Source organism: Meriones unguiculatus, chromosome 15 (assembly GCF_030254825.1).
Source record: "Meriones unguiculatus strain TT.TT164.6M chromosome 15, Bangor_MerUng_6.1, whole genome shotgun sequence".
Lineage (NCBI taxonomy): Eukaryota > Metazoa > Chordata > Mammalia > Rodentia > Muridae > Meriones > Meriones unguiculatus.
The window spans coordinates 46,882,756-46,906,564 of NC_083362.1; the positions used below are offsets into that span (position 1 = coordinate 46,882,756).

General features: G+C 41.8%; 2 protein-coding genes and 1 pseudogene across 4 annotated transcripts in view; 1 reads left to right on the top strand and 2 right to left on the bottom strand.

Moving 5' to 3' along the window:
* Window positions 1-744, bottom strand: part of Trak2 (trafficking kinesin protein 2) — a 61,718-nt gene extending 60,974 nt beyond the window's left edge. The window contains exon 1 of the mRNA XM_060368423.1: window positions 611-744. The gene's annotated coding sequence lies outside the window, so the exon portion shown is untranslated. The remainder of the gene's footprint in view (window positions 1-610) is intronic.
* Stradb (STE20 related adaptor beta) lies at window positions 101-23,212 on the top strand. 3 transcript variants are annotated; one of them, XM_021652167.2, is made up of 12 exons: window positions 101-386; window positions 3,136-3,237; window positions 5,510-5,590; window positions 10,427-10,526; window positions 15,539-15,660; window positions 16,879-16,987; window positions 18,232-18,355; window positions 19,372-19,543; window positions 19,819-19,923; window positions 20,071-20,315; window positions 21,534-21,576; window positions 22,398-23,212. In XM_021652167.2, the coding sequence occupies exons 2-12, from the start codon at window positions 3,226-3,228 to the stop codon at window positions 22,539-22,541; spliced, it is 1,257 nt and encodes a 418-aa protein (XP_021507842.1). In that variant the 5' UTR covers window positions 101-386; window positions 3,136-3,225; the 3' UTR covers window positions 22,542-23,212. The 3 variants fall into 3 exon arrangements, with proteins under 3 accessions (XP_021507842.1, XP_060224409.1, XP_060224410.1); XM_060368426.1 differs by having other exon boundaries at window positions 111-307; XM_060368427.1 differs by lacking the exons at window positions 101-386; window positions 3,136-3,237; window positions 5,510-5,590 and adding an exon at window positions 13,278-13,398.
* LOC110557658 (ATP synthase subunit ATP5MJ, mitochondrial-like) lies at window positions 10,966-12,613 on the bottom strand (annotated as a pseudogene).
* Window positions 23,213-23,809: the final 597 nt, after the last annotated feature.

Sequence of the window (23,809 nt, forward strand, 5' to 3'; positions counted from 1 at the left end):
CCCACTCTCCCAGTAGCCTTTGCGGCCCCAGTGCAAGGTCTTCTGGGAACTGTAGTTTCCTTTCCGTTCCGCCTACAGTTCTGGGACCCCGCCTCCTCACTGCCCAGCTGGAGGCTGGAGGCGAGGTGGGGCGGAGCGGCGGCCCCGACCCCGCCGGGGTGGGGCAGATCCCGTCCCCTCGGTCGCCCGGGGCTAGGGCTAGAGGTCCAGGCCGACGAGCCTCGACGCGGCCGCGCTGCACTTCTGTGCCCCGAGGCCCGCGCTGGAAGCGGGCCTGGTGTGCTCGCCCGCCCCGCTCCTCCGCGAGGCAAGTCCGGAGGCTCGCGCGTGTCGCCTCCCCCCAGCGCCCGCCGCCCGGAGAGTCGCCGGCCTGGGTCGCCGCCGGGGTAATGCAGGGAGGCGGGCGGGCAGGGCACGGTGCGGGGACGCGGGGGGCGTTAGGGAGCGCAGCTCGGTGGGGGCACGGCGGAAGGCTGCGGGGCCGAGCTCGGCCGGCCGGCGTCTGCGGTAGCCCGCGCCGCGCGTGCCAGGCGCCCCGCGGCCGAGTGCCCAGCGGCGCTGCCAGGTGCAGGAGCCCAGACACCCACCCACCCCCGCCCCCGGCTCTCACCTTTGTGGCACACGCAGGCCTTGGCGGCTTCCCAAACTCTGTGTGCTCGGAGACTTCGAAGGGACCTTGTCCCAAAATTCAGTGTCCAGGCGCCCTTTTGCCTTCGGTGTTTACGTTTGTTTTCCCCTCGTGGGTTTGTTGTGTCAAATACCTTTCCTCCACACTTGATTGCGGTTTGTGACAGCACCCACCTAGCACAGTGCTTGGCGCTCCGCAAATATTTGTTGAAACCGTGAGTCATGATACTAAGTTCGGTAAATGCTACTGAGCTGTGTGCGTTGCTGTGATCTTTGTTAGGGTTTTAGGAGATTTCAAGATCACCTTGAGAATTATGGTAATTTTGATGCCCGACAAAGAGAATCGGTAGATTCTGTAAATACATAGCCCCTTTGGTGTCCGTTTAAAGCGTCAACTTTTCAAATGAAAGACTTCAGGTGTGACTTTGATATTATGGAACAAATTAGATTATTTATGAAGCTTTCTTGTAATTAGCTTTTTAGGTACAACTGAAGGGGCTACACTGAGGTACTGACCAATGGGTTTGGGAATACAGGCTCCTTAAATATATATACATATCACATATATACACATTTTAAAGACAGGGTCTCACTGCGTTGATAGCCTGCTTCTTACTATCTCTGCCTCCTGAGTGCTGAAATTAAAGGCACGCCTTTTTTTTTTTTTTTTTTTTTAGGATTTCTAATCATAGCGCGATAGCAAAAACTAACAGCAAATCCTTCACTCCATTCCTTTGCCAGGTACAGCTGCGACCTTGACCTCAAAATGTCTTGAAAACTTATCTGTTAACAGTGTGGTCTATCCAAGGCAAAATTCCCGAGATTGAACCACCCCACAGAAAGAAGCAATCCTTTGGGTAGTAACAGTTCTAGAAGATTGTGACCTGTGACCTGTTTTTTTTTTTTTTTTTTTTTTTTAAATTGTTGTGTGGTTTAAAGCAACAGACTCACTAACAACTTGCTGATACTAAGTGAAAGGCAGGTGCAGAATCATGATATCCACAGAAATTAAGTTAGTCACAAGAGCTTTCCGCCGCAGGTGGTCGGCAGCAGGTCAGAGCCGGTGTTGGTACTAGCCTGCAGTGCCTTTCCCATACTGGCTGTTCACTGAGTGTGTGAATACAAACTTTCCGTGTGTGGTTTCTTTTGGTATTTGATATCTCCTTGGCTTCTCCTGGGTCACAAGCTATAAATATTTTCACTGTTATTCAGATATTGGCAGCTTGCTTTCCGTATGAGCCTCAATATTGTGTCTTAAGGTGTTGCACTTGTCTTTTGGGTTTTTTGTCTGTTTGTTTTTGTTTTGAGACAGAGTTTCTTTGTGTAGCCCTGGCTGTCCTAGAACTAGCTCTGTAGACCAGGCTGGCCTTCAACTCTGCCTCCTGAGTTCCGGGATTAAAGATGTGTGCCACCACTGCCCAGCTGCATTTGTCTTTTACACACAGAGTGTATATAAAGTGTTGTGTACATTCATTTGGTTTCAGTCCTCTTGGAGGGTAGGCAGCAAGGCATAGCTTTCCTCACCTCATACCCAGGCCCCGCCCCCACCCTAAGTTGACAGCAATGCTTTTCAGGTGACAAAATAATAAGCTTTCTGGCCCTTCTTTCCCTTCCTCTACCTTTGCCCTGCGAACATCCACTTCTGCCCTCAGCAATAAAATTGGATAGTACTTTATAACATCTATGGTCTATAAAATCTTCTTTTTCTCATATTGTTTAACTATCTGTAGAAGCCTTGGTCAAATATGGACTTTGACTAAAATGAAGCAATGAAACCCAGTTTCAGGAAATGGTGTTTAGAAGGGAATGGCCATCACTAGCAGCATTGCCCTCACTACTGGATGAGACGCACAAGATCTGGGTGGTGATTTGGTAGCTCCTTGAACCTCAAGACGTTACCCTGCTGGAATGCTGAGCCTGTGAATGAAAATGCACAGGAGTTGTGCAGAATAATACATATAATTTGTGTCTGTCAACATTCCAAGTTGGATATAGTTGAGAACCAAAAATCATAAAGTAAGAGATTCAACTTGTGAAAACATCATTTTACATGGAAACCAGGAAGTCTCTTTTCTAAACACGTGGCAACAAGCATTTATTCGTTTTAGCCCATTATAAATCGTGTTTCAGATTTGTGAATCCTGGACCTGACGAGTTAGGAGGTGGTTAGTCAGATGTCTTTGAAGATCCTCCAAGTTTACTTGTAATGAAGTCATTAGAGATTATTAGAATTTATTTGCAAGTGGCACTCCTTATATAAAGAGGGTCCAAAATCACTTGTCTGTATCCCTTCATGCTTGTTCAGGGCAGAAAAGGAGAGAAAGAGACTTTGGACGTGGAAACTCTCTTTAGCTTCCTGCCTTTCAGAACAGTGCTTTTTAAAGCCACTCAGGGATGTCACTGGTCTTTGTGTCAATGAGCCTCAGCCTAAATATCTGGTCAGCTATGACATCTAGTTCTGCAAGGAGTTTATGTAAATCTAAGTAATTTTGCTTTTGTTTTTTTTAGTGGATACATCTGCAACTGGAAGGGAAGATAAAGCAAAAATCTTTGAAAATAGATGGAATTTGGTCACTTTCTGTGAACTAAAGCGATTCAATGTCTCTTTTGGTAAGTCTTGTTATAATTTTATGCCATCAGAGTAATCAGATCTGGAACAAAAAGACATTCAGATGTTTTGACCTGAATGACATGTGGTCTTGAGGATGATGTAAACTCTCAATGAATTTTGTCTTTCTCAAAGTGAGTTTCTCCTGCACTTTCTTTTCAAATATACCCATTATTCCAATTCTTAGTTCCAAACCCATTTTTTCATATATATATTTTCTTAGATTCCAGTTTTAATTAGTTAGTTATGGATTTTCTTTTAAAACTTCAGAAATCCTTTTTATAAATTCTAATGTGTTTTCCAAGGCAGGTAAGATAGCATTTAAAAAGAAACATTTGACTTAATCTGAAAAAACTTTTTTTTGAATGCTTGCATTATGTAAGCTACAATGCTTATAATATAATATAATATATTTGTATATTAGATACATAACATCTGCTTTAGAGTAAGTAGCCTGAGGACTTTTGGTTATATTCACTACAGTATTGGAAAGGTTAACATCAGGACAGTGATCTTGCTCTTTAAAATTGTGTGAGCTTGGCAGGGCAGGCAGCAGCACCCTCATTTAAGTTTGCTCATGATTGCCAAAAGTTAGAGCCAATGTTTGGACTCATCCTGCCATTCTGCTGTAACAGCCACCCAGGCTGGGAGGTAGAACTATAAAGTTAGGAGACTATTGTTGCTTTCTATGGAAAATACATAACACATTTGCTGTAAATGTGTGCATCTGGAAAATATATTGAAATGCTTCATTCTTTAAAGTGAGGTCAGCGAATACTTTCTGTAAAGGCCAGAAGATAATAACATGCTGTTGCTTTTCTGCCCTCGTAGCTCAAAAGCAGCTGTCAGCAGTGTGGAAATGAAAAAGAAAACAATTAAAACTCTGAATGTGTACTGGACCATAGTTTGTTGATCCCTGTCCTCAAGGAATTTTAAGATTGACAGGTTTACATGGTGTTGCAAGTGAGAAAAGATGTGTAATGCCCTTTTCACTAGTCCCTTCACCTGAGTGATGCGGATTCTGAGATTCAGAGTACTGGAGTCCATGTTAAATGATTACTTGATTGGCCTAGCTGGAAAACACCAATTTGAGACATTTCTGTGTATTCTAGAAGAAATAAATGTGAGTACTTTTAAGTAACTGACAATAAAGTGTTAGCAGACATGGGTGGACTTTGAGGCTCACATGATACTGTGTTTCAGTGCTGACATATGTGTTGATGAGACACTTGAAAATCATTTATCACGAAAGTCTCTCATAAACCAGGCATGGTGGCACATGCTTGTAATCCCAGCACTTGGGAGGCAGAGGCAGGTGGATCATTGTGAGTTCGAGGCCAGCCTGGTCTACAAAGTAAGTCCAGGACTGCCAAGGCTGCACAGAGAAACTCCATCTTGAAAAAACATAAAACAAAAAAAAAAAAAAAAAAAAGAAAGAAAAGAAAAAAGAGAAGAAAAAAAGTCTCTCTCCTATAATGTGCTTATACTTTTTTCTTTCTAAATAGATCAGTATCACTCCACTAATTACTGATGGGATAGATAACATATAGATACTACATTTCATTATAGGCAATACCTAATAGTAAAACTATGAATTGATACTCAGGAAAATGTAAATTTTGGTAATAGAAGCAAGTCTCTTAATTTGCTTTGAGTTGGACATGTTTGTCACCTTCAGAAGCAAAATTGGTTACAAATATAGTCATTGTGCTCATAATGAAATACATTATTTAAAGTAGGAAAACATGATGCCTATATTTAGGAAAACAATATAAGGAAAAATTTTTAATATTGTATACAAGCCAGGAGTGGTGGCTCACTCACGCCTGTAATCCCAGTACTCAGGGAGGCAGAGGCAGGCGGATCTCTGTGAGTTCAAGGCCAGCCTAGAGTCTAGGACAGCCAAAGCTACACAGAGAAACTCTGTCTAAAATATATATATATTGGCTACAGCAGAATAATTTTTAGCTTAATAGGAGATAATTTTTAGCCAAATATTCAGGAATTTGGCAAATTTCTGTGGTGCTAAAAGACTTAGAAGTTAAGAACAACAGTTAAAATAGATTGATAACCGCAAGAAAAGTGATGCGAAGAGCAGAGATGGCACTGAACACAAGCGATGTGCACCTGGCTACTTCTCTGTCCCATGCCCATGAGGACTCCGTCTGGGCTGTCTCTTTCTTTCTCCCAGCTCTGGCACCAGCTCTTTACACACAGGCTAGCACTGTGTGTGCACCGCACTTTTCGCTTATCTAATGTATTTCTGACTTCCAGGATTGTTTCTGTGCTTCACGAACACGAGTTGAATCACTCAGACCCGAAAAACAGTCAGAAACCAGTATCCATCAGCACTTGGTAAGAAAATGGTTGACATGGCTAATGCTTGTCCTTTGCCTTCTGTAATGTTCATCGTCGTAGCTCTGTTCTCACTCTTTCTTCTTCCTGCTGGTCTCTAAGAGCCTATGACTGACCTCTTAACCTCCTCTCCCTGAGCAGTGTCATCCATTCCTATGGTTCCAGGGGCTGAGGTTTCATGCTGTCCTGGAGCTGCCTTGGCTGTTCTCAGCGGAGATGGTTACTACCAGACTTACTCTTCCCTGGGCCCTGGCATTATTAATGGACGACATCTGATTAGATTTGCCAGGGTATTTCTACTGATTTGACTGAAACTTTAATCTGCTTCCAAATCTTACCAGCCCCTGTACCTCTCGATTTGGCTAACTCGATTAGGCTGACTATTAGTCATGCATACTAGAAACATCAGAGTTCTCCTCGTGCTGCCTGCACACCTCCCTTCGGGAGCAGGAGCCCACTACTCAGTCCCATCTCCAACCTGGCCTGTTGGGCATAGTCATTGCCTGTAGTGTGTTCACCCTTGCAGCCTCTCCTACAATAGTCACACTAGCCTTCAGTACTGTTCCAAGATGCTTGCTGCTGCTGCTTTGAAGCCAATGGGTAAAGTCCAAATCTCCCAGCTTGACTCCCAATGGTATGGTATGTGACCAGTTTTTGAGTCTCCTTTCTTACTGGTATATTCTCTTCTCGCTGCTTAAAACACTCTTGTTTCTGCCCTCCCCTGAAATTTCTCCTCATCCATAAAGAATCAATTCAGATTGTGTATCTGTAACTCTTCCCTCTTGGGTCCTTTTTCTTTCATTGTGTTGTCACCTAAGACCTTCTCGTGAAACAGTTGTTACTGCGCTGTGAGGTCTGTGTGTCTTCAACCATAGCGTGATTCTCATGGAAGGTTCCTTGTCTTACATATCATGGTCCCTCCTAAGCAGTGTCTGACATATTAGGTGATATTTAAAGGGACATACTTGGTAATATGTCTCTGAAATTTTTACTCCTCTAAATCAGGATTTATACTACAATTTTTACTATACAATGAAACCTGCTTTGAAAAATTTGTTACTACATAAGGTAATTCCAGTTATTTTTGCTTATAATTTATCTCAGGCCTGCTTTAACCATTGCCATTTTTATTCACCAAAATTCTATCTTTAAGTTACCTGCCTTTTTGTGTAATAGGAGATGGTCTCCAACCCTTACTGCCCTTCAGGCTGAGGGAACTCAGTCACATGACTTGTCTCTGTGCTGTTACTGAGACCTGAAACTCTGGAATTTCCTTGCTGGTATTCTTGTAACCTCTGAGTTGAAGCTCTTTTGTATTTTAAGTTAGACAAAAATCTTAAGTGAAGGAAGCAGAGGTGTGATTTGACGTCTTGTGTGGAAAAGCAGACTGGAGAAGATCTGTGAAGGAAATTGAGCCCTGCTGAACACTGGTAAATAGTGCTTAGAAAGGGCTTCTTGAGCCCTCCCCAGGCCTGCTGAAGACACTATCAGTTGCCTCTTGTTGGTGACTGAGAGCTTTTTGTCAGGGTGGATACTGTACACTGGATTAAATGTTAGGTTAAAATGATACAAATTTAAGTACTTTGACATCTGACATTAGTCCCCCACTAGAAACTATACAATTTCTAATTATGATTTTTGTTCCCCATGACACTTCACTGAAGCCTGGTGATGCTAAAGACAATTAGTGTAAACAGTGTGGCTAATAAGAACATTCCCTGGGTTTGCTGTCTGAATCCAGGCTCTGACTCAGATAGCTAAGCAACAGACCTCAGTACATGGTTTAAATCCCAAACCAGTGGACAGCCTTCTGTGAAGTCTTGTTAGAGAGATCCAGCAGATTTTCCTTCCTAAATTAGGCCTTTTGCATCTTCAGGAAGTCATTAAACAACTGCCTGGGTTAAAGATGGCTGTGGTTTGAATTTGAAATATCTTCGTGAGCTCATGTGTTTGAACACTTGGTCCTCGACTGGTGTTATGGTTTGGGAGGGATATGGAACCTTTACGAGGTGAGCCTTGGTGGAGAAGCTACATCGCTGGGGTGAGCCTTGAGGTTTTGTGGCCTGTTCTCCCTTCCTGCTCTCCCTTGCTCTCTGACCTCTGATGCGGTGTAAGCTGGCCTTGTGCTTCTGCATTTCTGCTTTTGCTTCTGTGGTAGACTCTATTTTTTTGGAACTATAAGCCAAATTAAACTGTTTCTTTCCAAGTTTGCTTTTGTCGGGGTATTTTATCACAGCAACAGAAATGAAAGCAGGGCAAGGAGCCTGCCATAATTCTGCTTTTAAATCTCTAGATTTAAAAGGCTAGTTTGCAATGAGCAGTCTCTGTAAACCCATGTTGTCTTCTTAAGATTACCATGACATTTTCTTCATGGCTCATATTTCTTCTGCTCATTTGATCTCAGCTTCTGTGCAGAAGCCTCAAACTTGCTGCTTTGTAGTATTCTACTTTTTGAAAATTGCATCTCTTGCCAGATAATGGTAGTTCATGTCTGTACTCCTAATATGAAAGACTGAGACAGGAGAATTGCCACAGATTCAAGCCTGTCTAGGCTATGGAGTGAGGCCTTTCCTTTAAAAAAAAAAAAGAAAAGAAAAGAAAAGAAAGAAAGAAAAAGAAGGAAGAAAGGAAGGAAAATCAAAACTAAAGGAAGAAGGACTGGATGACTGGTAAAAACGGTTGCTCTTGGATGTGGGTTTGGTGGTTCAGTGTGTGGTCATAGCAACGGAGACTGGAGCAGGGGGGGAGCACGTTCAGGGTTAGTTTGGGCTGTGGAGGTAGACCCTGTCTCAGAAACAACAAACAAAAAGACCTTCAGCCTTTGAATATTTGCCTGTACATATATGCTTCCTCTTGTTTTAAGAAGACTATGCAGGGCTGGAGAGATGGCTCAGCGGTTAAGAGCACTGGCTACTCTTCCAAAGGTCCTGAGTTCAATTCCCAGCAACCACATGATGACTCACAACATCTATAGTGAGATCTGGTGCCCTCTTCTGGTAGAATGCTGTATAAATAATAAATAAATAAATAAATAAATAAAGAAGACCATGCAATACGTAGATGGAGGGAGTTAGAGGCAGGCTGGTGAGCTGATTCAGCCCATCATGCAGTAACATTATGTCACTTCCCTTTCTTTCAAAAAATTTGCCTTATTCTATGTGTATGGGTGTTTAGCCTTCATGTATGTATGTGCACCACATGCGTGAAGTGCCTGCTGAGGCTAGAAAAGAGCATTGGATCCCCTAGAACTAGAGTTACAGATGTAACCCCAGTTATAGCAAGCAGCCGTGTGGGTGCTAGGAGTTGAACCTGGGACCTCTAGAAGAGCAGCACGCTCTTAAGAGTGCTCTTAACCACTGGGCCATCTCTCCTCCCATGCCATTTTATAAGTCATAAAAGTAAACCTTGGTGCTTTATGTCTCTAGCATTTCTAACAGACTTACAGATTGCTGTCACCTTTAAATTTTAGGACATTGTTACACATGCTTCTTTTTATTGTATGTTTTCTTTACATCTGTTCCAGAGAAACCAAATTGACTTACACTGTCATCCACCCCAAATTGGGCTTATTTTCACTTGTAGAATTTCTCTCTCATTCTTTGGTTCTTCTTAGATATCACCCACCTTTATCTCTGCTTAACCAGAAATAAAGTGTTAGCAGTCTGCTCTCAAGTTTAGGAAACATACTTGCCATGATCTGTATAACTCCATCTATTAGCTTCAAACTCTACCTATTTCTCCTGATTAAATAGTTGGATATATAAAGGAATTAGCACAATTTCTGACACATAGTGATGCTGTTTTCCCCCTTCCTTCTCTCCTCATTAGAGAGAGGCCCAAGATTCTTGCCACCTGCTGTAAAGATTCTAAGTGTCCTTCGGTGTCCTGCTGTCCTTTTGGCGAGCCTCATGGATATCATATTATGCCATGGAGTTGGGCTTCCTCTTTCTGCTCCGTGTGTGATATTGCACTGCTGCTAAATTTAGCTGCAAACTTGACTCTGACCTTATGAGACCTCATATTGCCACGGGCACCTTCAGCTGGGAGGCCTGTAACCCTGAGCTCCCATCTCCTTAGTTTTATTTTTCTTTTGACCTCTCTCTTACTTCCTTTCATCATAGGAAAGTCTTCATCTATTTTAGTAGACTGTGGGGTGGAGTTTGCTCTTGACTGTTAACACAGAGCATACACCTCAGACTCAGCGCAAGAGCAAAGCCTGGAATATCCCTCACACATTCTTGCAGTTCCTCCCTCAAACACACTTTGCAATTAGCATCTACTCTTAGCACCTTCTACAAGTTTTGCTGGAAACTGAGATGGAAAATGCTTCTTGCTCTTTGTAAATCTGACTTTCCTGCCTTTCCCTCTTTAGGCTGAAATCTCTTTGACATCAGTTGGCAAGTGGTATATTCCTTCTAGATCTTAAGATAGTTTCTGCAGGGGCTGGAGAGATGGCTCAGAGGTTGAAAGCACTGTCTGTTCTTCCAAAGGTCCTGAGTTCAATTCCCAGAAACCATATGGTGGCTCACAACCATCTAGAATGAGATCTACTGTCTTCTTTTGTTGTGCAGGCAGAATACTATATAAATAATAAATAAATAAATCTTTTTTTTTTTTCTAAGAGTTTCTTTAGCCACCTTCCAGCACCTTCCTGATAACTATTAATGTTTTCTTTTGGGATACTAATAATGTTTATTCTATTTCTTGTATAAAAAAATGCTGCTAAATTTATATGTGAACTTGACTCTGACTCCAACATCTTATGAGACCTCATATTGCTATGGGATACTAATGATGGTTATTCTATTTTATTTTTATCTTGTAAAAAAAATGCAGGTTGATGAGCCAGCCATTTCCTGGTCACCTCCATCTGCTAGAGCCAATGAAGTGATCTGTTCCACTAATGTTTCTCACTATGAACTGCAAGTGGAAATAGGTAATGGTCCTGGCCTGCACATCACTACCATTCCATAACTGTAAATGAAGCTGACGGCACAGAGATTAGTTTGCCGGCATGCCTTTCTTTGCTGTCACCCACAGCACAAAGCCGGATTTCAATTGGGTCTGTTAGATGGATCTATACATTTTATGTCTGTCTAAAAGTAATCACTCATATTTTAAGATTTCTGTCTAGTATTACTTTTCCATTGAAGTACATGTAGAAAATAAAAAGAACATTAGATAATTTAAGTACTTATTTGTATCATTTTGTAGGAAGTTTCTTTCTTTTTTTTTTTTTTTGGTGCTTCTCACAAACATTTATTAATGCCACGTTGTGAACGGTACTTAGACAAGTTTATAGTGATGTTCCGTGTTTCTAGCTAACAGCACTTAAGCTTAGTACGTGATTGATCTTGAGTCCACTCAGGGAACAGTTAATGATGGCCAGGGGCAGGTGCAGAACTGGAGCCTTTCTATGCTTTATTTCTTTTATCAGCTGTCCTGATTTTATAAAAGATGAAAGTCGTTAACCCCATTCCTGTCCAAATTTCCTGGTAAAGCTGGCTATAGTAGGGTTTCGTGGGGACCCAGACATTCTTAATAAGGCTTTGAAGCGTCTCAGCAGGAACAAGGCCACAGACCACACCAGATTCCACAACAGGCAGGGAAAGGTCACATAGCACGCACGACACGTGGGGCCTGCCAGATGGAAATTTCTTTTATGGCTTTAATTTTTACAGTGTAGGAATTTAAATCAAGTCATATAAATGTTTTCAGTCATGCCAGTTAACCCAAACTACTTGTTAGTTTATAGGATAAACTCTGTTGTACAAATTATTCTCACTTAAGTACAAAACATAATCAGTTCCTATTTATAGCTTTACGTTTGTGAAACATTTGCTCTGAACATTCAGGAGCATTTATTAATCACTAAAAGCCAGTGACTCTTGAGTGTGGGGTCATAAAAAAGCTCTGGTTTGCGGTCCGTCCTCTCTGGGAGGTGAACACATATGGAATGGTGCTTTTTCAGGCAGTAGAAGGCGTTGAAGGAACACTCTGCTGAAGGAGCCTGTTAGAGATACCTTTCCCAAGCTTTGAATCGGATTAATAATGTGCACACGCCTTCTAGTATAAAGATTTATCCCCTAGCGTAGGGGATGGAAACCAATTAACTAATTTTAGTTCATCGCTCAGTAGCAGAGTAGAGAAGATAGAGCACCAGATGAACAGCTTTGGGAGTCAAAAATAATGGCAAAAAGGGCTTCTCAAAGGGAGTTGGGACTTTCTGTCATTGTTGTTTCTTAAATACAAACCACAGAGAACAATTCTGGCTGTCTTAGGAAGTTTTGAACAATATTGCTAATGCACAGAATTGTTAGCCAGAAGAAAAGGTTTGGAGGAATCCAAAAGAAGCTGAGTAACCAGAAGCAAAGCCTTGGCAGTGCATTGCCACATGCTTGGATATTCTGCCGCAGACATCAGACCCTGCTGAGAAAATTCTGTTAAAGAAGGTGTGGTTCTTGGTAATCAAAGGTGGAGCTTTTGAACATGAGGGCTCAGACCTCATGGAGGGATTAATTAATTTATCGACTGATGCCTTTTATAGGCTCTGGGGAGTGAATGAGCCAAGCATCTACAGCTCTCATGTATTCTTTTTAAGACTACAAAAATAGCTCAGCCATCTTAGCAGTTTGGTAGCTCATAAATTTAAACCTGTATTTATTTACCATAGAGCCTGGCAATCTCACGTGTAGGTATGTGCCGGAAAGAAAGGAAGATAGATCTTCTTAATGACTTGTGTAGGAATAGTTGGGAAATTTTTATTTACAGTGCCAGAAACTGAAAGTAAGTAAAAAACCCATCCTCTATGAAAGTAACTCAAATACTTTGAATTGTTTGCTCTTATAGAATTTTAAAAGTTCTTTATATGTTCTGGGTAGAAATCTTATCAGATACAGACATATAAGACCATCTTATAGATATAGACAAGGCAGCCCAGTTAGGGGGAAGGGATCCAAAGGGAGACATGAGAGTCAGAGAGGACCCCTACTCTCTTTGTGAGGGGCCCCACGTGTTGACCATGCTGTACATCTGCTATATATGTGTAGGGGCCTAGGTCCAGCCCATGAAAGCTCTTTGGTTGGTGGTTCAGTCTCTGTGAGCCCCTAGGAGCCCAGGTTAATTTACTCTGTAGATCTTCTTGTGGTGTCCTTAACTCCTCTAGCTTCCTCAAACCTGCCTCCCACTCTACCACAAAACTCCCCAAGCTTGACCTATTGTTTGGCTGTGGGTCTCTGCATCTGTTTCCAACAGCTGTTGGAGAAAGGCTTTCAGAAGACAGTTATGCTAGGCTCTTGTCTGCAAGCATAGCAAATAGTGTCAGGGGTTGGCTCTTTCTCATGGGGTGGGTCTCAAGTTGGGGCAGTCATTGGTTGATCATTCCCTCATCTCTGCTCCATTTTTATCCCTGCACTATCTGTAGGCAAGACATTTTGGATTGAAGGTTTTATGGGTGTGTTGGTGTCTCCCTTCCCCCACTGGAAGTCCTATCTGGCTATAGGAGGTGGTGATTTCAGGCTCCATATCCCCTACTGCTAGGAATCTCAGCTAGGGTCACACCCATGACTCCCAAGAGCCTCCCCTGTTCCAGAGATGGCCCTACCACCACCAACTTAAATTCCTTTCCTGTCCCCCTTCCCTCCCCACCTCGATCTCCCATCCCCTTCCATCCCTCCATCTACTTCAGATGACTGTTTTATTTCCCCTTCTGCGTGAGATTCAAGCATCCTCCCTCGGGACCTCCTTGGCCTCTTTGGGTCTGTGGATTGTAGCATGGTCATCTTGTACTTATGGTTATCCACTTCTAAGTGAGTACCATGCGTGTCTTTCTGGGTCTGGGTTACCTCATTTGGTATGATGTTTTCTAGTTCCATCCATTTGTCTGCAAATTGTATGATGCCATTGTTGTTAACAGCTGAGTAGTGTTCATTCTTTGGTTGAGGGACATCTAGGTTCTTTCCAGTTTCTGGCTATTACGAATAAACCTACTATGAATATAGTTGAGCAAGTGTCCTTGTGGTATGGTGGAACATCTTTTGGGTATATGCCCAAGAGTGGTATAGATGGGTCTTTTTTTTTTTTCCCAGAGCTGAGGACCAAACCCAGGGCCTTGCACTTGCTAAGCAAGTGCTCTACCACTAAGCTAAATCCCCAACCCCCAAGATGTTTCTTGAGCTAGATCTATTCCCAATTTTCTGAGAAAGTTCCAGATTGATTTCCAAAGTGGTTATACAAAGTTGCCCTCCCACCAGCAATGGAGGAGGGTTCCCCTTGCTCCATATCCTTGCCAGCATGTGCTGTCACTTGAGTTTTTGGTTTTGGTCTTAGCCATTCTGACAGAAGAAGATGGAATCTCAAAGCAGTTTTGATTTGCATTTCCCTGATGACTAAGGACATTGAACATTTCTCTAAGTGCTTCTCGGCCATTAGAGATTCCTCTGTTGAACTCTCTGTTTAGCTCTGTACCTCAGTTTTTAATTGGAAGATACAGACATTCTTAATATTTTCAGTCAACAGCTTCTCTGCTGGCACTCTCACACAGACATGCATGCAAGCAAGCCTCAATGCACATAAAAATAAATAAATCTTAAAAAAAGACAATTGTCCATGGATTCTTGGGCTGGTTACTATTCAGCACATCAGAGTCTGAGAGAGAAACGAGGCCTTTAGTCTGTGATACCCCTAAAGCCAGCACTCTATAGCAGACACACAGAGCTGTTGAGCAGTAGGCAGCTGTGGAAGAAAGTAATACTGTGGGGAGAGGATACTGTTCTCATTGTTCCTTGCCAAGCCTCATGGCATTTTTTGTATATTGGTAAATAAATGTACACTCCTGATTAAAAAAAAAAAATTTTCAGTACCCAAGTAAAACTTCAATAATGAGAAAAGAAAGTGGATTGATAAATAAGAGTGAACAAAAAAGCCAGTGAGTGGAGTCTGAACATAGTGAGTACTTACTGTTTGACACACAAACCTTCATTCAGGTTCATCCTTCACAGGAGTCATGATGTACTGGCCGTCACTCCCTGAGTGTCTGTGTTGGGGGTGGAGGTGTCTTCCTGAGTTCACAGAGCGCCTTTCTGTTGCCTGCTACGTGACCTTTGAGACAGCGAGGCCGAGCAGGTCCACAGCAGTAGAAGGAAAATATGAGACCTGAGAACATACGGCATATTACCCTTTATGCAAAATCTGTCCGATAAGCTATATAACTTCTAGTTCCTTCAAAGACATTTCCTTAAGATGAATGACTAGAAAGTCAAGGAGAGAACTCAAAATTGGGTGGACAGGAAACTAAGGGTGATGTAAAGAAAAGAAAGTTTAATCTCTCTCTGAGGGTGGACATAAGAGGAATTGGAAGGCTAAATATGACCAAGATATATATAAGAATTTCTCAAAATTAATAAAAATATTATTTTAAAAAGGGGCTGGAGAGATGGCTCAGCAGCTAAGAGCACTGGCTTTCCCTAAAGCTAGAACCCAGGTTCAATACCCAGCACCCACATGGCAGCTCACAACTGCCTGTAATTCCAGTTCCAGGGGATCCATGATACGAGGCACACACAAGGTGCACATATATAGTGCATGTGGGCAAAATTCCCAAAATAGACAATTTGAGACATGAGGACTGAGACCTGAGCTTTGTACCATTGAAAACTGCTGATAGCCAGGCTGCGTCTCCCAGGTTTGGAAGGCCCCGCCTTCCTGAGCAGCCATGTGGACCTGGCTGGGTGATAATGACCTTTCTCTTGGGTAGCTGGGAATGGCCTGGGTGGGGATGTTGGAAAGTCTAGTGTTTGAGCTCTGGGCTGTCACTATGGAACAGAGGAGGCTGGAGTCTTTCATCTTCTTAGTGGTTTTGAAAGACGGAGTTTTAAGTTGTGCTGATGTATACAGTATTGACTTTGTTTCTGCTTTGATTGTTACCATGGGTTTTACATGTGGTTGTAGGAAGAGGGTTTGACAACCTGACCTCTGTTCACCTCGCACGACACACTCCTACGGGAACTCTGGTGACTATAAAAATTACAGACCTGGAAAACTGCACCGAAGAACGGCTGAAAGCCTTACAGGTAATGACAGAAAGGAAGGAAGTGTTGGCTGTGATGTCTATTTGAGGAGGGTCTGTTAGAAATTTAACTAAATCATACAGTCACCAGACTGGGAAAAATACATGGAAGGGAGATGCATTAGCTGATAAATCAAATATATTCAAACTCCCGTAAATACTGTGATATGAATTCTTCAAGTGAATGGCATATTTCAGTGCTACATTGTAGACTGGAAACACCCTCAATCTAGTGACAACCAGAGAAACGGGGAAAAAATGGTTTCTTTTCTATCATATAAGCAAAATTAACCTCAGAATTGATAAATTTTAATAGGATTATATTTCAGGCATATAAAATTATTTTTTTGTTTATATTATAGTTTATACAAACAGGGAATTTATTATTTTAGTGTTGTCTCAAATTTTAAAATATTGGTATGAGGTTGAGGAGATGGCTCAGCAAATGAAGGTACTTATTCCAAACCTCACGATCTGAGTTTGATCCCTGGAGCCCACTTGATGGAAAGAGAAGACTGATTCCTGCAATCTGGCTCCCACCAGTGTCATGTACATGCACCTCCCTGATAAATAAATAAATGTAAAAATATTTTTAAAACACTTAATGTGCAGATGTGTAGGTAGATAGGTAGATAGATGGACATAAACAGCATAGAAAAAAATAGGAAAAACTATGTCAGAATAGTTACAGTGGTTCTCTCCATGATATGGTATTATCAATGATTTCTCCTGTCCCCGTTTTTTTTTTTAATATTTTATTATTTATACAGTATTTCTGTACTGCCTGCAGGCCAGAAGAGAGCACCAGATCTCATTATAGATGGTTGTGAGCCACCATGGCTCAGAACCATGTGGTTGCTGTAAATTGAACTCAGGACCTTTGGAAGGAAGTACAGCCAGTGCTTAACCTCTGAGCCATCTCTCCAGCTCCTGTCCCCATTTTTATGTTTTTAAACATTGCTGCAACAGAAACTAAGAGTATTTAAATATATTCTTCTTGGAGGCAAACTGAGTCACGCTCTTTCACTGTGTGCTTCTGGACAGGGTTTCTGACATTTTAAAAGCACCTTATAAAACAGATCAGTGTCATGTATTTTCTGGAGCAGGTATGAAGTTTAGAAGCAAAAGCTCATGTACTCCCTTGAGTATTTACCACAGCCACTGCTATGATGAAAGATAAAGGGGACTTTTAAATGTCTTTTCTCTTGTACATTTCTCCTAGAGAGCAGTGATTCTATCTCACTTTTTCCAACACCCCAATATTACAACTTATTGGACAGTTTTCACTGTTGGCAGCTGGCTTTGGGTTATTTCTCCATTTATGGCCTACGGTAAGAAAATCGTTTTAAGAAAAATAACTGATTGTTTAACCTGGATGCTATCATTGTAAAATCGAGTGAGATCTTGTATCTGTCATTAACTACTTTTAATTTATAAATTTAGTGGCCAATTTTAGATTTCATGGTATATTTCTGCTTCATATATTTCTGTTTGTTTTAGTTTGAGTTTTAGACTAGAAGTTCTGTACCTTGGCACACTCTGGGCTCCCCTTCAGTTTCCTTCTCTCTCCTAATAGACAATAACTGTTGTTTTGCAAGCAAAAACCATTCATGCACATAAGTGCACTGCCTTTGCCTCTGTTTCACTGTGCTATGAAGTGATGTCACTGAATTGTAAGTGTCCGTGTGTGTGCCCAGCTCCCTTACTGTGCTTCTTAATGGAGGTAATCATTTATGCTTTATTTTATTGAGCACAGCACATTGCTCAATAAGTGCGCTGAATAAATAAGTGAGTGGATTCTAGAGCTTTGCTCTTTAGAACGGCTCTAGTGAATTCGAAATTTAAAATATGACATTCATTCAGAAATACTGAAAAACATTCTTTTATGGTTTAAAAAGTCACTAAAAAAACTGTGTGTGTGTGTGTGTGTGTGTGTGTGTGTGTGTGTGTGGTATGACTATGACTATGGTTGAAATCTGGAGCTTTGAGCCGGGTAGGCAAATGTTCTGCCTCTGAGTTATTTCTCTAAAGAAATAACTTTCTCCAAAGAAAAGCAAGAGGGAGTGGGAAGGGAGAATTAAGGATTGGGATTAAAGATTTCTAGCCAGACCTAGTGGCACATAGAGCTATAAGTTGCTTGGGAAGCTGTGACAGGAGGATCACGCCGAGTCAAGACCTGCTTGAGCTGCAGAATAAGTTCAAGGCCAACCTCAGCAACTCAAATGAGATCCTACCTTAAAATTAAAAAATGGAAGAGGGCTGAGGATATATAGCACAGTAGCAGTATTATTACCTAGCATGTGTGAGGTTCTAGGTTCAAGCCTCGGTACCACATTATGGTGGTGATGATGGTGGTGAGGATGTTGATGGTGTTGATGGTGCTGGTGGTGCTGGTGGTGGTTGATGGTGGTGGTAGTGTTGGTGATGGTGATTCTTGAAGGAAATTTGCTTGGGAAAATGGCTAGACTCGAGTAACACGTGTTTGTCTCCTTATGATTGAAAAGAATGTTTAAAGCGTAGTAAAAAGTAAAATCACTTTAAGTGTTCATCTGAATATGTCAGGGCTTTCTTTCAGGTTCAGCAAGTCAGCTCCTGAGGACCTACTTTCCTGATGGAATGAGTGAAACGTTAATAAGAAATATTCTCTTCGGAGCAGTACGAGGGTTGAACTACCTGCACCAGAATGGCTGTATCCATAGGTATTTGCTTGTTTACATTCTACACAAAGGAAGGAATTTTAAAAGAAGTCATTCAGGGAGGAGACCTTAGTAAAGAACAGCTGAGTGTTGAGAAGGAAATAAGAAATTTATCAATGAAAATAGAAGGGGCCAGTAGATATCAATGGTGCCTGCCATTGTGTCCGTTCACTAGAAGTGTGAACAGTATGCTTGCTGGCGTCACACTTACAGAGTGCGTGTCTTACTGGGAGGGTAGGCAGGAGGCCTCACATGGCCGGGTTATCAGCTGGGATTTGTTCTTTTTAGGAAAGTAGAGCTTCTCTACCTGCTTTCCAGCTAACTCCATGTTTCTATCTTGTGTGAGGTACAACAGTCCTTTTCTTTTCTGAGTGGTCTTCAGCCGTGCGAGCGCCACACTGAATACCAGTTCTCCTGTGGTCTTCCGAACTTGTGTTTCCGTAGTTAACCTTTGAGTAGACTTGCTGCTGTTTTCATCTCCTTAGCGCTTGGTACAGGGCTGCTTGTTTCCCAGCAGCCTTCTCACTGAGGGTTCCAAACTGTTTTCTTTGCCTCACCAGATTATTGGCTGTCCTACTCTGTTAGTGTCCAAATTTAGTGTTTTAGATGGAAAATTAAGGCTCTTGCATAATTTATAGGACCTTAATATGACAGACATATCTTTATAAATGATGTTATTCAACAGAGGCCTCTATCGTTTTGCATTTAACCTTAAATAATAATGGTATGTTTCCATGCATCCTAAAATAGCAAAATTAATAATTTGATCTCATTTCTTAAAGAATTCTAACAATCCCAAACATGTATCCTTGCGACTTTTCCCCTGTTCTGGTACTATATTAAGTACCTAAGGGGTTCCCTGACTCCTTGAAGACGTCATGCACAGTGCAAACTGTACAGGGCTGTTTTATAAAGGGTGTTTACTTTCCAAGGGAGTGTAAGAGTGTGTTCTCACCAGATTTTATTCACTCTTCATCGGCCAGATTCCTAGTACTTAGGATTGTTTCTTTTTGTTCTAGGAGTTTTAAAGCCAGCCACATCCTCATTTCTGGTGATGGCCTGGTGACCCTCTCTGGCCTGTCCCATCTGCATAGTTTGGTTAAGCACGGACAGAGGCATAGGGCTGTGTTTGATTTCCCACAGTTCAGCACTTCAGTGCAGCCGTGGCTGAGTCCAGAACTGCTGAGACAGGTCAGGTGTGGCTGTTGCATTGGGTTGTCTGTGCGTCTCAAATGTCTTTGAGTTTGACTGAAGGACAGTTGTGTCCCCGTTTTTCTGTGACTGGCTGCCACGAGACCTTTTCTCCTCTCAAAACTGTGTTAGGAATTTTCAATTGCGAAGGCATCTGTTGGGGACATGTTGATTCTGTGCTCCGGGGCTCCCCATTGTTCACCATCCGTTGTCAAGAGGGCGCCTTTATGCCGTTCGTGGTTATTTGTACTAAGGCCTTCAAATTGTGTTTTCAGGACTTGCATGGATATAATGTGAAGTCGGATATTTACAGTGTTGGGATCACAGCCTGTGAATTAGCCAGTGGGCAGGTGCCTTTCCAGGACGTGCAGAGGACTCAGGTAATGCTCCTGAACCCCCCGAACTTAATGTGGATAGCTTTCTTAGCTCTGCACAACTTCCAGTGAATATGTTTGCTCTAGACTCTAGAGTTTTACTCTCATTTTTGCCTCAGTGTTTTACCTGTAAATGTTTTTCCCTTCCCCCAGATGCTATTACAGAAACTAAAAGGTCCTCCCTATAGCCCGCTGGATGCCAGCATTCTTCCGCAGTCAGACTCTAGACTGAGAAACTCCCAGTCAGGAGTGGACTCTGGGATTGGAGAGAGTGTGCTCGTCTCCACTGGAACTCACACCGTCCATAGTGACCGGCTCCACACGCCCTCCACAAAAACCTTCTCTCCTGCCTTTCTTAGCTTGGTGCAGCTGTGTTTGCAGCAAGATCCTGAGAAAAGGTATTGGTCACCTCTAAATAGCACAAAACATATGTGCTTTATTTCTTAGAGCAGTTTCGTGATATTACCCTTTTTATAAATTCACGTCTTTTGATCAAAAACTTAATCTGGAGACTATCAATGCTAAGAGCAAGTCAGAGTGATTAGCAAGTATGAAGAACTCCAGGTTCAAAATAAGAAGAGTTGGGCTCCTTTCTCAGTCATATGGAATCCAGCCAAGCCACCTCATACAAATCAATTCTTAGTCTGTTAAGGCACCTTTAGAATCTTCTAAGCCATATAAAATGGTTTTGCTGCTATTATACTGATTACATATGTATCTATATATATTAAAAATATATATAGTATACATACTATATACACTAGTATATAGGTGTATACTATAGGTATATAGTATATGTAGATGTAGTATGTATATCTATAGTATATATCCATATATAATGCTAATGCTAGCAAATCATAATCCTAGCATATAGTATAGACATAGATATACTATATGCCATTATATATGTAGCATATGCTATATACTATGTATTGTTTACTGTATATACTAGTAGTATAAATAATGAAATGCTAGCATTAGCATTTTAGAAAGAAGAAAGAGAATCTAACATTTGTTAAAGTTCCTTCATCCTGCCTTTGTTCCTTACAAATAGTGTGTGCACCATAAAAGTTAAGTATGATTTTTTGGTGATTTGGGGGTGGGTTGCAAGACGCTGTTTCTCTGTGTAGCCCTGGCTGCCCTGGAACTCACTCTGTAGACCAGGCTGGCCTGGAACTCACAGAGATCTGCCTGCCTCTGGCTACCAAGTGCTGAGATTAAAGGCATGTACCATCAACGTCCAGCTGAGTATGGGTTAAATGTAAGGGTATTTCCAGAATTATTTCTTCCTATCAGTCAAGGCTGTTGCTGAGAATTGCTTCTAATCTATGTTCTTTTTTCTAAATATTTTTAATAGTTCTGAACCTCACTTTTTTTTTTTTATTTTTATTGGTTTTTTTTTTTTTTTTTCAACACAGGGTTTCTTTGTGTAGCCTTGGCTGCGCTGGATTCAAATTCATAACTATCTGCCTGCCTCTGCCTCCCTGAGTGCTGGGATTACAGGCATGCACCACTGAGCCCAGCTTCCAAACCTCATTTCTAATGTAATTATATACCTAAAAATGTATATTCTGATATTAGGCTTTATTTTCTAATAACTTTTTCAAAAATTTCAGGCCATCAGCAAGCAGTTTGTTGTCCCATGTATTCTTCAAGCAGGTGAGCTGGTCCATTGTTCATTATTTTAAATAATTTAAAATACTGTTTTCAAAAGCCTTTGATTTCATAGGACACGGGTTACCAAGAATTTTACTAATAACCTTCCTCTAAAATTAGTTAAAGCAAGAAAACATTTTTAGTAGTTTAATTTTATACTGTGTGTGTGTGTGTGTGTGTGTGTGTGTGTGTGTGTACATGGATGTATGTTCGTGCATGTGTCAGGGTCAGAGAAGAGCTTTCAGGAGGCCTTTTCTCACTCTACAGTGTGATCCCAGGGGTGGGCCTCAGGTCTTCAGGTATAGTGGCAAATGCCTTCAGCACCTGTGCCTGCTGAGCCATCTGATGGCCCTTATTATTGAATATTTAAAAGACTTTTGTTCTTCAAAACCAGATGAGTAAAAGCAGCATATTTTCTTACACACTCTGTATTTTCATCAACTTAAAAACTGGTGTCTGTCTAACCTAGAAATAATGATGGGGAAGAATAATTATGATGAAAAATTATAAGATTTATAAGAACTAAAAGCATTTATAGGAAAAAGACCAAAAAATAATTTTAAAGTTTTATAATTTCTTTAAAAGTTATTTATTGCTAATAAAAAGTGTTGAGTCTTAACTGGGCACTGTGGTGCAGGCTTGTAATCCCAGCACTTGAGAAGGCAGGGGCAGGCGGATCTCTGTGAGTTCGAGGCCAGCCTGGTCTACAGAGTGAGTTCCAGGACAGCCAAGGCTACACAGAGAAACCCTGTCTTGAAAAACAACAACAAAAAAAAAGTGTTGAGTCTGTGTGCCCACATGACTGTTTTCGGCTTTTTTAACAGATAAAAGAAGAAAGCCAGGACTCTATACTCTCACTGCTGCCGCCTGCGTATAACAGGCCATCAGCGGCCCTGCCGCCAGTGTCGCCCTGGAGTGAGCTGGAATGCGAGTTTCCTGATGACAGAGACCCCGACTGGGAATTCTAGGGTTGGAGATCATTTCATGTCCTCTATACTTGACAGCTTCTCCTTGCTGCTTCTCTTCTGTATTGTTCGGTACAAATGCCAGATCTATACTTGAAAATACAGTTGGTGCACTGGAGAATTGACGAGGTAAAAGCGCTCTGTTTGTGGGGCCTGGATTACCCCGTGCTTAGCTCAGCACCTTCACAACCGCTGCGTCACACTTGCAGTCTAGCTGGTTAGTGTCACCTCTCCTACCGCCCCACCCCACCTTTCCAAGCTGTGACTGCTACTTTCTGGATCTCAGTGTAATTTTTGAGCCAGTTCATCTTCTTCTCCATGTTGCTGTCCTCTGGGGAATGAGCCCTCCTCAGAGCACAGTGCTTCCAGGAACATCTTCTCTTCCAGACTCTCCAGCCTTTTTGATCAGCTGTTGTTAGATGAACAGGCTGGTGCATTCTGGCACAAAGCCCTTTTTATTTGGAGAAGGGAAAATGTTTGTAGTATTCCTTTCACATATGGTAACATCAAACTGAGCCTTGCTCACATTAAGTAATTAACTTGAACTATAAAGAGAAGATGCAGTTTGCATTTTAAAAGGGAGGGGGCTAATGTAACACTTTTCTACCTGTGTAAATTACGGATCCTTAATTCATGCACCCTGTGGGAGCTCAATAAAGATTTACTACATTGAACCTATCTTTTATTTCTTTTGTGTGGCTTAACAAAGCTAGAACACAGATTCTAATTTGTTTTTGCTAAGAAAAGCTCTTTTTCAAAATGTAATTTACATAACCTAGTAGATTGCAAGCAATCTTGAGTAGGTGTTAGAGACAAGTGGCATTCCGGCCTTTTACATGGCTGTTCCTGTGGTGTGGAAAACCTGTCCACCACATAGTTGTTAATGGTATTGCCTCCTTAGCAGGAGATGTGTGTATTAGTTACTTTGTCACTGTGAGAAAATCCCCGGGTCAAAGTAACTTAAGGAAGAGTTGCAGTGGGCTAGTTACCTAATGACAGGGAAGGCATGGCAGAGGAGCGGAAAGCTAAGAGACCACATCTGAGCTACATGCCCAGGAAGCAGAGAGGGTGAACTGGAAGTGAGGCAAGACTCCGGACTCTCAGAGTACCCTCGGTTGTTCACACTTCCTCCAGCAAGGCTCAGAATTCTAAAAATTCATGTCCTCTCTCTAAAGGAATGTTCATTTAGAATATGGCTGCTCTGGCAAGAGATCACATCGAAAGACCTTCTAGGTCTGTGTGATCTGGCTAGAATACAAACACACCTTTAA